The 17506-nt window shown below is 35.5% G+C and overlaps 1 protein-coding gene across 5 annotated transcripts in view; it reads right to left on the minus strand.

The window, feature by feature from the left end:
* The window catches only part of ARMC8 (armadillo repeat containing 8), a 121072-nt gene that overhangs the window by 58634 nt on the left and 44932 nt on the right, over window positions 1-17506 (minus strand). For all 5 annotated transcript variants that reach the window (XR_010410366.1, XR_010410365.1, XM_045903700.3 and 2 more), the window contains 6 exons: window positions 12228-12308; window positions 9570-9645; window positions 9383-9473; window positions 7710-7770; window positions 5437-5637; window positions 2256-2351 (listed from right to left, as the gene is read on the minus strand). Coding sequence is in view for 3 of the 5 variants with exons in the window: in XM_045903700.3 (XP_045759656.1) it covers window positions 2256-2351; window positions 5437-5637; window positions 7710-7770; window positions 9383-9473; window positions 9570-9645; window positions 12228-12308 (606 nt within the window). In the remaining 2 variants the exon portion in view is untranslated. The remainder of the gene's footprint in view (window positions 1-2255; window positions 2352-5436; window positions 5638-7709; window positions 7771-9382; window positions 9474-9569; window positions 9646-12227; window positions 12309-17506) is intronic.

Raw genomic sequence — 17506 nt, forward strand, 5'->3', positions numbered from 1 at the left:
TGGGGAGAACAGGTCTACAGTCCTTGAAATTTCTTTCACAGTCTCCACTCATTAATTCAGTAAACTGAAATTCCATCTCGACAAGCATAAATATTGCATTAAAAAATAAAACAATAATAAACACTGTACTTCAAGAATCTACACAAAAAAGGAATACAATCAAAGTTTATAAGGCATAAGTGTAAAAGGTAAATAAATATTTCATGGAGAAAGTAAATAAAAATCTATCCAGATAATTATTTTGACAAAAAAAATGGAATAGAAATAAATGCATTCAAAGGAAGTTACCATTTTATCATTTTTTATACACTGAAAATAAGGATTCTCCACTCCTAAGAACCATTTTCATGCAGATTTTATCACAAAATTATTTTATATTTTCCATTTTACAATTTCTCTCTTCAATAGTTGCTATAAACTGTAAATTATTCAACACTTAATTTCCCAGGATTAAATATCTTCCTAAAAACTCTATAAATCCCCATTACATAAGAACGTCACAGTATCTTTTCTTTACCACACAAAAAAATAATTATAACTTATTCTTTATTTGGCATCTTTCTACAGAAATTACCAGGATTTAGCCTTACCAGGAAATTATACACATTATTAATACAAGTTTTAATAGACTACTGATCGGACTATTATGTTGCAAGTATTTCTAGAACATGATATCACAAATTAAGTCATTAATTCCAAAACAATAGTTTATTAACAAAAAAGTACAAAGAAGTACAAATGGACATCCTATTTCCCCCCCATTATGGTCCATCTATCTATCTCCCTTTCAGTCCATGGCACAGCCTTCTTGAGCTAAAAGAATAGGTAAAATACTTCTCTTTCCAATGGTCCTAATAACCATCCAAAACCGAATCATTATGTATTTAAGTTATACAGTCCATGTCAATTTTTTAAAAAATGTTTTATCTATATGAGTTGCCATAAAAACCTCTTCCCTTGCAATACACCATGTACCTAAACTGAATGAAACATATCAGTATCAACATCCATAAATCATGCTTACACATAGGGAATATCAGATCATTAGTACGTTTGCCTTGAAGTAACAGATCACAAATGAAAGCTTAGAAGTGTCAAAAAGGATTTTCATAGATATTTACTAAACACTTCAAGTCAAAAACATCCTGTTAACTGAACTAAACTGAGGTACATGGAAAACGTTTAGTTTAGTTGTGTTTTTTGCACTGATTTTTAAATCAAAGCTACTCACATATCTAATCTCTCTACTATTATTTCAATTTTCTCCAATAATGGTTCCTTTTCAATTTATTTCAATAAACCTACAGTTTTCCCCATACTTCTCTCTCTCTCTCTCTCCCTCTCTCTCCAAGCCCAAAGTACTTCTCTGAATCATGGTAAATTACCAATACTTTTTGGTTTTCCTCAGAGGGCTATAGATAGGAGATATAATAAATCACGTTTCAATAAATAATGCCAATTTGCTCTTTCTGCTATAATTCATCGAGACAGAACATGTGGATTAATTTACTGATGTTCCTAAAAGCCATGTGTAAAATTTATTAGATGATGTATTTTTTTGAGTGGTAAGCTCCAGCCTTTTGGTTTGTGGAGGCAGCCAGGTCAGAGCTTAACACTCTACTTTAGTCCCTGCTTAGAACTATTCTATAAAGAACATGAGTTCAGTGTTAGACTAGGCTGTAGTAACATAAGGTGCTAGACCAGTGATACATTTTTTGGGAACTGGAAAATTCAGATGACCACTCACTAAACATAAAATCATTATTCCACAAAGATTTTATTCACATCAAACTTGCACAGTAGCAAAAAAAAAAAAAAAATCAAAACATAACTAAGCCACATATCAAAGAACAATATACAATAAAGATTTGAATTTCTCAATGGCATTGGAAAGTTTTTCCATAAATAACATTTACAATTCTAGTGTTAGATCTTTCAAGGTGTCTGAAGCTTCACAGTGCTAGAATTGATTTTATCAGAACACATGCAAAAATGTGCAACATAATAATTCATATTAATGACAGAAAAAAGCACGCCAGTTATTTGTCATTCCAGCACGGCCATGCCACTCTATGTTCTAAAAACAAACAACCCCCAAATCCGGGTCCCATTCATTCTTCAATTATGCCTTTAGTCATTCTGCTTTATTATATTCAAACAGTCACTGTTAGTGCTCTTCACCACGACTTTCAGGTTGACGTCACTCCCTGCCTGCTGGCTGTCAGGACTGGGGGACGCCCCTCTCCCAGACTCACCTTCTTCCGGATGTCTTCATCATTTGCTCCTAGAGAGGCATAGAGCTTGAATGCAGCCTGACGGAGTTCATGAGCGTGTTTTAAGTCATGATCAAGCTATGGAAGGGAAAAAAAGGTATACTGCAACTCAGTCCACAAATCTAATTTTCAATAAAACTGACAACTCTTAAGATATTAATGCTCTCATTGAATTCTTAGTTATTTCTGGGTTCTGTTCACATATGACTGAGACCTTGCTATGTTTGCGTCAGCATGACCTAGAATGCATGCAGTCTGCTTCTGTCTAAAAGTGAACACCATAACATCTGACACTGGTACATGAAAAGTCTTTGTGAACCTTTGACCCTTAAAAATGCAGTGTTCCCAGATGGTAGCTTTAGTGGCACTGATGCTTGCTTGCACCAGCTCTTTGAAATGCTCTCCTCAAAAACTAGGCACTCGGGCCTTTCTAGCCCCCAGACTAGAATAGCTGATACAGTGCTGCTGCAACAGGGTCTCTAGGAGGTTTTCTTAAACACCAACAGCAGTGCTGGCCCAATTTCAGCATTTAACAAGATTTTAGAAAGAGGAAAACCTTTGTGAAAATCTTAATGAACAATATATCATGGTAGTCATTACTATGTTATCTATTATAATGATCTGAGATTTATGTTTAAGGTTATTTACTGGTATGAAACAATTAATGCTATCTTTCCACATGCATAACTGGCTAGGTTTTCAGTTCTTCTGTACACCTGATGATTTATCACTAAACTACCACAAAAATGAAACAGAAGGATGTTCTCATGACACTTTCAATGACTAAATACAAATCAGTAAATACATAAGGCATATCAATAATGTAAATAATTTTATAACTAATTCATCCAAATGACTGCCACTCCAAATGAGTTGCCTTGGAAAGGTTTGCCTTTATGCAATGATAAAAGTATTGTTTATAACATTCTGAGACCCTCTTCTGAAACTTCCTAAAGAGCTAAGTGGCATATTAGTTAGAAAACCCTAAATTCATCAACTAAGAGTTTTATTAAGTTAATTGTCACAGACTGTGGTATGTGAAGATGGGGAAATAAACCTAGCTAACATTATTTAGGGTTAACAAATAACAACAACAGGGGCACCTGGGTGGCTCAGTTGTTAAGCGTCTGTCTTCGGCTCAATTCGTGATCTCGTGTCTGGCTCCCTGTTCAGTGGGGAGTCTGCTTCTCCCCCTCCCTCTGCCCTTCCCCCCACTCGTGCTCTCTCTCCCTCTCAAAGTATTTAAAAACAAACAAACAAAAAAAGCCAAATAACAAGAACAGTAGTTCCAAAAATATTTTGATCAAAGCAGGCACTGACGGATTATGGGAGGAACTCCCCAATATACAACACTCATTTTGATGTATAAGTTCTAAAATATCTATTCTTAAAGTCTTAAGTACTTTCTAGTCATAACATATAGTAGGATATGGGCTTGGATTAACATATGCCATGAAAATCACACACTTATTAACATGTAAGACTTTCTCACTATGGGTCTAGTATCTATATTTTTATGGTCAGAAACCACTGTATAATCCATCATCAAAAATAAAGATGACAAACATATTCAGGTTTGGTATATAAGATCATTTAAAAAATATTATTATTATTCTAGTTTTACTGTGATGGAAATAAAATGAAAAAACCCTAACAGAGAGATAATCTTCTATATACTAGTTAAATGATTTACACAGATACAGGCTACAAGTTCTTACAACTATGTTTCCTCACCTCCTGTCCATCCAAGTGTCCCATTTGCCTTGCTAGGACGGTCAACTGAGGGTGTTCATGAGGCCATTGTTAGGACTTGCTCATGTATTTTTCTACCAGTGAGATACTATGTGCAAGTGGCCAGCGGGAAAACAGACAAGGTAGCTGGTTCAAAGTAACCCATCACCTGTACTGGAAGAACAATACTACTGAAGGCAGAGCAGGCACTATAATTCATAGAGGGCAGTGTACATTATTAATACCAGTAACAGTGAAGGTTACTTTGGGCCTTTTCTAAAAGAAAAAGATAAACCCTTGAGAGTTCATTTTTTCAGTGTTAAATGCCAAGTGAACAGTTGCCTGCCAAATGAAGTTTTGGGGAACTCAGGGGGCATGGGAGAGGTCAAGAGAAAAGTTAAAAAAAAAAAAACTACCATTGGGAACACTGGAATCAAAAATACAGTCACATTCATGAAACAGTACTGGTTACTAATTAGGAGGCAATGCTCTCTCTACCATGACCTCCTTTTTTTTTTTTAAGATTTTATTTATTTATTTGACAGAAAGACACAGAGAGAGGGGGAACACAAGCGGGGGGGGGGGGGGGGGGCGGGGTGGGAGAGGGAGAAGCAAGCTTCCCGCAGAGCAGGGAGCCCAACGTGGGGCTCGATCCCAGCACCCTGGGATCATGACCCGAGCCGAAGGCAGACGCTTAACGACTGAGCCACCCAGGCGCCTCTCTACCATGACCTCCTTAAATAAACTTTCTCTAATTGAATGTTGTTTTCTTATGCTTAGAGAAATGGATATGACAAATAGGCTGAGAAGAACGAAGTCAAAAGAAATATCTAACTATTCTAAGGAACTTACAGTTTGAGAAAAAGTTTGAGGAAAGCACAGTTTGGTTCTTGGTGGTCTCAAACTAGAGGTTAAATAGTGCTTTAGCTGACACTAGCAGGCCCAAAGCACAGTATAAAACTGAAGCCAGGTGAGAGAAGAAGATAACAAAAGTTAGAAAAGATAGCAAAAGAGAAAGACAGTGGTGGAGAGTCAAATAAGGCCATTCACATCACCTGTCACAGAAGATTACCTTTGACCTAAAGAACGAGAATACAGCAAGAGAGATGATTCTGGGAACCTCAACAGGATAAGATAATGTTGATATAAATACCCAGCTTAGAGACCCCACTATTTTTGGGTTTTAGTTGGGAATTAGGGATGTAATTTTCTTCCTTCCTGATTACCTGCTTAGTGAAAAATTTCTGATAATTACATGAGACAAACTGGATTCAAAAACCCATAAAACATCATCTATGTTATCAAAGGGAAAAGATTCCTTCATTTAAAAGGGCTTTGAACTATAATTATTAATTGGTTCAAAGTTGTGAGCAGTAAGAAAAACTTCTTAAAAATCCCTTACTTGAGCTGCTGAAAAGAAAACAGAACATACCCTTTTAATATCAGTGATGGCACTCACTGAGCTGGGATACTTGAAATAATCAGCAAGCATGGCAATGAGGTGATCAGTTATGCTAGCGATTCTCTGTAGCTCAACATCTGGTTCAATCAGATAGGCGAGTGTCTCAGCTCCTTCAACTCTCTCCTCTAGTAATCTCTCCTTACTGCACATTCGAACCAAACAAGGCAGTGTCTGGAAGGTAGTGAAATTAATTATTTGCTTTGTGGTAAAGGCAAAAAGCTTGATGGAGAGCATATAGTGACTAAATCAACTCAATGGTTTTTATTGGCAGTCAAGTTAGCGATCAAATGTTTCAGAGAATGAAAGGTTGTTTGGAATGTAAAAACAAAGTTCAGTGTATATTAATCATTTGTGCTGGCACAGTAAACCCTAATCATACAATCAAAGCATATTAATACAAACTCTAATCAGGCTTTTGGAATGGATAAAATTGAAACTTTATTACACAACCTTATAAAAGACATTTAAGAATCCCTAATAAATCGTGTCTGAGGTTTCTGTCCCATCTATGTATTTATTTATTTAAAAGACATCCAGCAAAGTGGCCGGTTAGCTCAGGTGGTTAGAGCGTGGTGCTGATAAAAGACATCCAGCAGTTTAATCAGGAACAACTGTGCTGTAGAAAAAGTATGCTATCTTTTCTTCAGTGAATAATATATGACTGGGATGACTTTTATTTTTGGGGTGCGATCAATACCTACAAAACCAAAATACAGCTTTAAAAATTCAGTGATCTTACCAGTACTCAGATTCCATGAGTTTTCCTATAATGTGAGTGAAATGCATCAATCATAGTTCCTAGGTTTTCTAAATCACTCCCTAGAATGACTATACCTGCTAGTTCAATTTTACTTCTGAGGTCCTTCAAAAATCTTGGTGCTGGTCTTGGTAATTTATCTACATTAGGTCTTCAATAAAAATATTCCATGTTTCTAAGGCCGATGAATCCACTTTAAACAATACCACAAAAATGGAAACCAAAATGCTATAATTATAGGAAGCCTTCCTCAATTACTGTAATCAACTGTGCTTTGCTCTTTTCTAAGTTCCTAGAGTTTAGCACTTTATTGTACACTACTGATTTCCTATCAGGCTAGTGCAGGCTTTATAATACAATCCTAGGTGTCCAAGAGCAAAGCCTTATTCTTATTTTTTCTGAACAGTTACTAACATTTATTAATACCATAAATTCATGGATTATTGAATTTAACACTCACAACTACTACATGAAGAAGATGCTATTGACCTAGTTTACCAATAAGGGAGAAGAGGAGGGGTAGAGCAGTTGAGCAAATAAACCAAGGTTACTTGCATGGAATCCCTTAGAACTCTACACAATGATGCTTACTTAGTGGGTCCTCAGTTCTAATTAATTGACTTGCTTCACCAAAGACTAAAGCAAACATTAGTCTTAATGCTCTTTTATTCTTAGGTTCATTTTGTACACTGATAATGCGAGATCTCACGATCGTAAGATGATACATAATCAATTTATTTACACTTATTTTGTTCTTTGTAGCTAATAAGATGTTTAATATATTTAATATATTGTTATCTTCAAAATGACCCTGTGGGATAGATGAACAAAAATTATTGCCTCCATTTTCATGAGGCAACAAAAGAATAAGGGAGGTGCCCAAGGTTACTCAGGTCAGTCAGGGGTGGGAGTGCTGAAACCAGAATCCAGGTCTTGTAACTTTTAGGGCCAGTCTCTTACCTGGGTTTTTCTGAGTTCTAGTTGCTTTTGACATGTCACAATGATGTTGATGGTTTTCATGTGCTATTTTTTTCTTTTTCATTATGTCTTTTGATTATCTGCCATGAGGGTGATATAAAGTCTTTGTCTACAGAGCTAATGAACTGCTTTCCTATAAAACTATGTTGCAAACTTAAAGAAAATCAAGGATTAAAATATATTTTCTAATTCATCTGAATTTTACATATTTTTACAACTTCTAGATCCTCCTACTTTCCATAAAAATAAAAAAGGTGTGACAGGAAAAGAACTACTTCACTTTGACTCTCAAGACACATCTAAAAATCATTTTTTAAAACTACATGGCATTCCATTAAAAACAAAAGCATGGTGTTTTAATATTATTTTATGCTATGCACATATACCATAGTTATAAATGTATAAAAAGAAATAAGAGAAAAAAAAGAAATGGGAATACCAATATTTATATTCAAAACTTATGGCTGGGGAACTTTTGCATGTGTTTAGAGAGAATTAATTAGCTCACCTTTAATACAATACAGTTGTCATCTGTCCGAATTGCTCCAGCTCTACACATGTAAGTTAAACTGGAATAAGACGGCAGAAAGTAAGTTTTTGCTTGTGTTTTAAAGCTTTAAAAGAAAAATTCCTTGCCTTTAGGATTTTATGGAAAAAAAAAGACAGCTACTCTTATTTATCTTGAGGGAGGTTTTCATATTACCTTTGATGAGGTTCTGCCAATTTAATACTCAAAAACAACTAACTGATATATACAACAATAATTCAGATATTTTTCAAAAATACATACAAAATTGTTTTAAAAATAAAGGCTTAATGAACAGATAAACTTTAAAGCTAGGTGCTGGGCACAATGGAGTTCCTTATAATTTTTTCTAAATTTTTCGTGTGAGAAAGTTTCCATAATAAAAAGGGGGGGGGAGTTAAAAATAAAATATAAAGTTCATATAGTGTCTAAGATTAAATCAAGCTAAGCTGAGGTAGTCTAACTCCAATAGCAATAGTACAAGTATCACAGAAAAAGCACTTAACTTTTAACTCTTAGCGGTAGCCATAAGAAATTAACTAATAACTCTTCAGAGTTCGCCAGCATAGGCTTTGACAACTGGTCAATGATTTGGTTCTACTGAAAAACAATTTGCCTTCACAATTATATCTGGCTTTGAATAAGAATAAAATTACTTGGTACTCCCTAAGCAGGTACTGAACACTTCAGAAACTTAAATTAATGAATTTCCTTTTTGGATTAGGGTCCTTTAGTTAACTGGGGGGGGGGGGGGGGGGGGTTTAAAACACTCCATAATCTGGCTTTTATAGAAACCTATTAAAAAAAAAAACAATAAAATTTTTACTTAGATTGTAGAGGATTGAATTGTTTATAGCTCTAATCATCTTAAGACTTGTTACATTTTCTTAAACCAGTTCCATGAGAGCATTTATCTTACTTAGCAAAAAGGTTTTTGAAGACAAAAAGCAAACAAGCATACAAATAATATACTCAAAAAACAAACAAAAACAATTCATTGTGCATGAGTAATTCACTGAAAATTTCTCATTCTCGCCTGAAATACTAAAAAGCCACAAATTCTTAAATACTGGAACAATTAATTTAGCAAAGAACCTTATACAACAGGTGCTCAACCTATCTATTAAATGTATTCATAATTACAGAATTGACATGTATTGAATGCTTAAATGAGCTAGGACTTGTACTAATAAATTATCTTATAAACGGTCACATCTCTATAGAAATTTTGTCTTGTTTTTCTAAAGATGAGGAAGCCATATTCTCTGAAATCATGCCTTGGTTATCAACTTCAACTAATTCTCACTCCATGATTTTCCTATCTTTATATTTTCTTAATTCTTAGCATAAATTTGTTAGTTAAATCTAATTCTATATTATTTCAACTGAAATACAAGGAGAGTACGTTGAGAATATAATAATTTTCTGTGATCGTCTTAGCTGTTATATGAGTGTTGCTGTTCTGCATGCTACTAGTAGTACACTGAGTAAAAAACTCATGCCCATTTAAGAAAATGTGAGACAACCCCATGACTTGCAAATTCCAAAATCCTAAAACAAGATGGGGATTGGAGGTGAGCTAATTAGGCTGTCCAAAAGTTCTCTAACATATTGATAAAGCGCTGCTGTTCTTCCCACATTGTCTTGACTTTTACCATTTTGCTGACGTCAGCTGCATCTCAATAGGCTTATCCCTCTGTAACATCTTCACAAAAATTTGTGGTAACAATTCTCCATCAACCAAAACTAGAAATAAAACAAACAACAAGAATTAAGGAACTCCTTAAATATACAAAGTTCATAAATTAAATCATGTAGGTGCCACTGAAAGTTCCAGCCTACCATTTACCAGGGTCATCGATACCTGGGGGTTTTCAAAAGCTAAAACTGAGAAGCATTTCAGTGCTTGCATTCGAACCTGTAACAATAAACAAAAAAATGCATTTATCTTGATTTTGCAAATATGAATTTTAATGTCTCAGATCTAAACTCTTCTGAAGAAACAACTGTTTAAATCTGCTTAAAATACTAAAAGAAGGCCTCAAGGGAATAAAAATAACACCTGAATATCTGGAGTACAGTAAGTTAAACTTAATTATAAAAAGTTAAAATTAATTTTGAAGTAACAGAAAAGAAAAAGCAGGAAGAAGTAGCAACTAAAATTTAATTAGATAAATTCCTAAGCAAATTTAAAAGAACAATGTACAAAATACAATGTTGGTAAATCAAAGAGAGCTTCATTAACACTTAATTACCAACTGCCTTTCAAGTGGGACATTTCTTCTTCCCAAAATACAAACCAGAGAACTGAAGAGAAGACAAAAAATGGGGGGGGAAAAAGTGTACTCTTATAGTTGTGTGTGGGATGGGGTTGTGTCAAAGAGAACAGAAGGAAACAAAGTTACAATAAAAATCTGGAAAGGACTAAACTAACTTAACTTTTATTTTATTTTTTAAAGGTTTATTTGAGAAAGAGAGAGGAGGGAGGATCAGAGGGAGAGGGATAGAGAGCCCCAAGCAAACTCTACGCTGAGCACAGAGCCTGATGTAGGGCTTGATCCCGTGACCCCGAAACCACAACCCGAGCCGAAACCAAGAGTCAGATGCTTTGACCAACTGTGCCACCTAGGCACCCCCTAATGTAACTTTTAAAGCACTGGGTGTTATTCACAACTAATGAATCACTGAACACTATACCAAAAACTAATGATGTACTATTCGTTGGCTAATTGAATTTAAATTAAAAAAACCAACAATAACAACGACAAAAAAAACCACTTACGAATTGTGCTACTATTCCTCAAAACCAGATTACTGGTCTGGGACCATAACACGGGTCAAACCCTTGACCACATACAATATATTTTACAATTTGCAGGAGCTCCTATGAGAACTGTTATTTTTCATTCTTGCTGTTCAGTTCTCACCAGACAATCTAATCCTCACTTCCAAGCCTGCGTCTACAATATGATGTTCTTATGTGGAATTTGAGATTGGCAGGATAGGTAGCTAAAGTGTGAAGAAGCCCTGTCCCTCATCTCAGCAATGATCTGCAGCACAGCATGTGCACACCTAAAATACGGGACCTAAAATATGCCAATGATACTTGGGACAATGGAGCAAACCTTGGCAAAAGAAAAATGTTACCAAAACCTTTTTCCTTTCACAACCTGTAATCTATTATAGTATATAAGGAAGCTTGGTGCAGAAAAGAAAACAAAACAAAAAGAGGGAGAACTGAGGGAGTTTATGAAGCTAGAGGATGGAGAAGAGGAAGAACAGTAAATAGCCACCCCAGCAATTGTTTCTTGATGTGCCAGTGCTGACTGGTTTCAGCCTCCATGAGGCACAGGGTAGAGGAAGCAGCTCTCAGTATATATTTCCTTTCCCTCCCTCTGGCTAAGTTCAAGCTGGCTCCATTCCCCATTCCTATCCTTGTGGGTGCTTCACCAAGATCAAACTTTGGATGTCTGAAGTAGGAAAACATAGGTATTGGCAAGCTGCAATACAGACCAGATTAGAATCAGTGCACGCACGAGGACAGAAGACAAAAATGACTACTGCTCTCTCTGCTCTGCGTCAAAGTCATGGCATACCAGCTCTAATGTGACACAATGACAATGCCCCATTATCTGCTATAACTTGCTAGTTGGACAACAATGAAATGACCAAATTTTTAACTTAATGCTTGATAAAATATCATGATGCTGTTTACCCAAATATAAAATACAGTGAAGGAAATTTAATTAACAAGTCTGAAAACCTTTGACTTTTTAATCAAAATACAAAACAGAACACATTAAAAAACAAAGCATCAGACAAAAATCTAAGTTTTTATGAGACTTCACATTTTGAAATACATAACACATTTTTTTTTTTAAAGATTTTATTTATTTGAGAGAGAGAGAGAGTGAGCAAGAGCAGGGTGGAGGGCAGAGGGAGAAGCAGACCCCCCACTGAGCAAGGAGCCCAATGCGGGACTCTATCCCGAGACTCTAGGATCATGACCTTAGCCGAAGGCAGTCGCCTAACAGACTGAGCCACCGAGGCACCCTTGTAACACATTTTAAATGTTGATGTATATGTGGGTATATGCTCTAAGTTTGAGTCACTGTGGCTAAGTCAGGTCTCAAATATGAAATCAAGGTATTTCCTGATATAGCAAGCCATTGTTCCTACATACTTCAAGGCATCACCTCGTGTGCAGCTTTGGCACTGACATCAGAGCAGAAGAGACTGAAAATCAATAATAAATCAAGCCACAACCATATTCTGGAAAAAAAAAAAAAAAAAAAAAAAGAAAAGGCAAGGGTAGCTTTTAAAAATTTTTAAAGAGGATTCTATAGGTAAAACAATGCCCCATAACATTTTATTGATAAAATGTTATTCTTGATCCCAATATCTATCAAAGCAATAAAATATGTGGGCCTCCATCTAGTTCAAGACTCTAGAAACCAAAACTAAAGTACAAAAATCTGGCCACAATTTTTAACATCTTACTTTGTAAGATACTGAGGTTAGTAGGTGAGCAATATTCTGAACTGCACCATGGTTAAATAAAATTGTTTGATGATCTGGACCCTGTAAGAAAAGAGAATATAACATTAAAAAGAGTAATGATTCATTCCAACAAAACACTTACTTAAATGTAGAAAAGTTCATTTACTACAAATTGTCAGCTGCCCTTCTCTTGCACAAATCCTTCCTAATAAAGCAGGGTAGACAAAGGGCTGCCATTTCTTATGTCATCCCAGTTCTGTAGAACTACTGCTTCCTTACCTACCCCCAAATAATGAAGGGGGCACAGAAGCTATCCTGGCACAGGCCCTTTGCAGTTCTTAAATAACACACCATCACAGCAACAGAACCACTGTGAATTCTGCATTTCATGTGCACAACCTTACACTATGCCACTGGAGAGAGTAGTAGTCATTCTTGCAACTTTAGACTGATGAACTAGTCAGAGGAACTCTAAAACTAATTAAATGCAAGAAGAACTGGACCAGAGCTTAACCTACCTCAATACATCAGGGAAGTTTGAATTATGGATGGTGGAAAACACAACACTCCATACAGAGAAGTGAATGTGTTTTGGTTTCTGTTTCTATCTCATTTCTCTTCTTAAATTACCATTTCTTAGAGTAGGAAGGTAAAGAAATGAGAAAATTCACGATTTTATTTTTCACCAACTGTCTTCTACTAAGCAATTTACTGAAATCTTCTAAGTGACAGAAGCTAAAGGTTAATGCAAGTCTTCGAAATTGCCAGTTTGTATGCATTGATTTTTTAAAAATATTTTTCAATTTTTAAGTAATCTCTATAACCCATTATGGGGCTTGAACTTACAACTCCAAGATCAAGAGTCGAATGTTCTACCAACTGAGCCAGCCAGGTGCCCCTCTTACGCAATGATTTTATGTACTACCCGCCCACATAATGAAGTCAAAGCAAGGATAAGGATGCTACTTCATGCTTATCATTATTCAGAAGAGAAAAACACAGCACTGAAAGTTGGCTACCTATCTGGGTTCACCAGAGAAAACCAGTTGCTAGTCTAGAAAAAAAACCCTCTCCAATCAATTTTTCCAACCCACTATTCAGCCAAGTAACAATGATCCTGAAGATGCTTATTCTTTCCTGGACCAAAATATCCATCATCTGAAGTGGGGAGATCAGTATTCATAGTTCTGAATCAGAAAACAGCTATATTCTATTTTATAGGTAGTAATTCCCTGAACATTTTATATAGCATTAAAAGGCTCCTTTAAAAAACAAAAACACTTCAGCAATTTCCTTACTAACTTCTAATTTCTGATTTTTTAAAAAAGATTTTATTTATTTGATAGAGAGAGACAGCGTGAGAGGGAACACAAGCAGGGGGAGTGGGAGAGGGAGAAGCAGGCTTCCGGCTGCACAGGGAGCCCGATGTGGGGCTCGATCCCAGGACCCTGGGATCATGACCTGAGCTGAAGGCAGACGCTTAATGACTGAGACACCCAGGCGCCCCTAATTTCTGATTTTCGATGCAAAATGTTCCACACTTTACTCAGGCAAACCCCCATTACATATATTAGGCAGTTTCTAATGTCTCACTATTAAAAACAATGTTCTGTTGAACATTAGTAAAGCCAGCCCCATCTCAGTGCAAACTCTTAGAGTATGAGGATAAATTTCTTGCATACACTGCTTGATATATTTATCCCTACATATCCACCCAGAATAATGCAGGCTTGCTTTCAGAACAACTAAAGATACTGACATTCTCAGGGCACAGGCTGGAAGTATGCTCTTTATCTTCCTACCTCATCTTCATCCATGCATCTGGAATTCTAATCATAGGTACTAATTATTGGGTACTTGCTATGTGCTGGGCACTGCTTTAAATGCTTTACTTGAATTGTCTCATTTGAAACATGAGTCTCCAGCTTATTCAATATAAAGATAGTTGTGGAGACTATAATGGGGAGCCCAGGAAAAGAAGGGTCTCCTAAGAATATGACCTATTTTTTTTCTTACGTAGTATCAAGTAGGTAATTAGAATAAATTGTGAAGATAAGCCTAAATTACACTAGGCTGACATACTAAGGTGTTTTTTTTTTTGCCTTCCATATAAATTTTAACATCCTAATTTAAATATTGGCAGTGTTTACGAGAATAGCTAAGTAGACAGGGTACTTACTGCCTCTACCCTTGCACCTCACGGCTCTTCTGTCTCTGTATTTCTCTCTGTTCCTCTGCTTTGAAGTGACCTAATACTAATAGATTGTTTTATATTCTTCAAGCTTTACATACATATACAAATACCTAAGTATATCCTTTCCCCTATTTTAACACAAATGGTAGAATACTACATATATGTGCTATATATACTATACATATACTATACATATTGCTTCAAACCTTTTATTCCTTTATACTATTTCCCAGAAATCATTCATATGCATACATAAAGAGCTTTCTTATTTCTTTTTTGACCTTATTCCGCTGTATGGATAACCCATACTTTAGTACCCTATGGTTAGACATTTAGATTGTTTATAATCTTTTACTATTACAAACATCACTTCAATAAATATCCATGTGCATGCATCTTTAAAAGCTAGATCACTTATGGAATATCTGTACTGATGAACTTATATTATGAAAAAGATCAAGCACAATGCAATTCATTTAACATAACTGTTCCCTGCCTCTTACAAGATAATGTAGTTTTTAATCTCTCAATTTCTTTGCCCCAGAGATTACAGGAAATAATTATTACAAAAGAAGCTCTTCCTCATCCTCTCTGTGGTTGTACATAGGATTGTGTAAAAACAATTGCAAGGAATGGAATTTTTGGCTGAACCAACTAGAGAAGGAGCTATCATTTGATTCTTATCAAGTCTCCCTTAGGTCTCTTCAAATAAACCCACATGGACCTGGGCTAGAGAGGCAACATCCATAGGGTGGGAAGCAAATAAGCCCTCAAGATTTTAAACTCCAAAAGACAGGTCTCAGAAGTTTGATTAACCTGTTTAAGAAGTGGCAACAATTTAATATTACTAGTCTTTTTTTTTTTTTCTCCCTAATAAATCAGGGAGAGAATTTCAAAGATATAATCAGGATTATATTAGTACTTAAGTTTTAGGGGAGTCAAAAGGTATATGCCTATTTTTGACTGAGCAGGGTCTGGCACCTTGACCCTCGCCTTGTCCAAGGGTCAAATGTATATGCAAAGTTGTGAATGAGTCTGAAAATTCTATTATAAATCTTATTTTAAGCCTATATGCAAATTGAACAGCATGAAAATAAAAGGTTTTTATGGTTAATAACTATACAGAGATCATCAGATTAATTGTTTTCAAAGATTCATGCTGGTAAATTAGTAGAAAAATTAATATTAGGCTATTGTCACTGGTTTTATAAATGCTATAATATTTCCTAACGTTTAGTTATATCTCAGAACACTTAAAATTGGTCATTTAATTACAGTGGCAAATGCTAATTACCAGGCTAAAAGAAATCTGAGTTAAGGTGATTTGCTCTGATAACATCTTCAGCTCTGTTAGTGGCATGAAGATGCCTATAAATTCTTGCTCAGCATAAGATTCTCTCCATTAGTTCTTTTGAACTAATGATTTAATGGTTTTCTTTTATCCATGATTTCAGCTAAAAAGTACTGAGAAGTTTTAGATGAGCAAGCCTAAAGGGATTTAGAAGTTTCTGATGAGTAATTCTAAAAGCTATTTGGGTAACTTCTGGAATGGGATTATTCAAACTTCTCATAATGTAACATAATAATTTGACATGTAGTAATTATACCTCCAGGTCCAATTTTCAGTGTCCCTTTGGGATTACTGTGGTTGTAACTATTAGATGTTGTGCTCTGAAGCACTTAGGTATAGACACAGAAAGATTTTTAATGAGGCACAGGAGTTCTGGAGTATCCTCCTTTATCTACCTGCCAGGGCTGGGTTACAAGACTTCACTGTTGGAAAATTCTACACCCTATTAAGTTCAGCTCATTTTTAGCAAATGAATTGCAACAAAATTGTCAGTTTCTCAAAGCCTTTCTTTGCCTACTTCAAAAGATTAAGGGAGTGTTTGACATCCCTGGACCTACGAGTTGACTTACACACGGTCAAGGCAATCTGGGAAGAGAAACTTCAAAGATTTTTGACAAAATCCTTAAATTCTAAACGTCTTAATGGACTGAATAGGCTGTGAAAGCCTGCTAGGATTTGGGAGGTAAGAGTTAAACAATTAAATTATAATAATACTTTTTCTGGAACCAAGTGATTTAATTTTCATTTATTTGGGCAACTGTTCTAAAATAGCGTACATGTGTGATCTTCCTGGTTTCATATGTAGGTGTTCACTTCTCTTTCCTTTATTTTCTATAGTTCCCCAAACTCTTCAGTTTATCTTTGTATTATAAATATAGGTAGATGAGTAATGCTGTCCTGAAAAATTTATAGAATCATTAGAAGATAAACATTTGGTTAGAAATTGGCAAATGTGCAGAAATTTTGAAAGATCTCAAATACATAATCACCCATGGCTATCAAAAGACTACACTCAGTATGTAAACTATGAAACAAAGGATGTAGCACTTTGCAGCACTCTTCAGTTTAGGTTGAGGCCCTTTTAGGAACAGAAATTTCTCTCAACAAAGAGCAGAGAAGAATCTCTCATTTTTCCTTATAGGAGATCACTTAAAACAATTTCCAACAATGAGGGTGTGGGGAAATAGTTTTGATCACACACTGCTGGTAGGAGTATAAAAGGGCACAACCTCTATACAAGACAGTAGGTGGTAAGATTACAAATGCACACATTCTTTGACTCAGCAATGTCATTTCTTATAAAATGTCTTACACAAGGTATTTTTGCAGCATTGTTTTGTAATAATGTGAGACTGGAAACAAGGCAAATGTCCAACAGTAGAGAACTGGTTAAACAAATTATTGTATATCTATATAGTAAAATACTATACAGCTGTTGAAAAAAAAAAAGGGAACTCCTTATGTACTAATATGGAATAGCTTTCAAGATACGTTAAATGAAAAATGCAAGGTACAGGACTTAATGTATGGAATGCTACCATTTGTGTCCAAAAAGGAGAAGGGGATATATACATAGGTCTGCTTATATATAAAAACAGGGGAGGGGGGAGAATATACATAGGTCTGCATAATTATATATGTACAGGTTTTCTCTGGGAGGACACACAAAGAAGGCACATCTCCTGGGGGCACAGAAGATTTTACATTACGGAGAACATTTATTCTGGTTCTTAC

The sequence above is a fragment of the Mirounga angustirostris genome, unplaced genomic scaffold, assembly GCF_029215605.1.
Source record: "Mirounga angustirostris isolate CCGP_5_RB_7025 unplaced genomic scaffold, mMirAng1.0.hap1 SCAF_1, whole genome shotgun sequence".
NCBI classification, from domain to species: Eukaryota; Metazoa; Chordata; class Mammalia; order Carnivora; family Phocidae; genus Mirounga; species Mirounga angustirostris.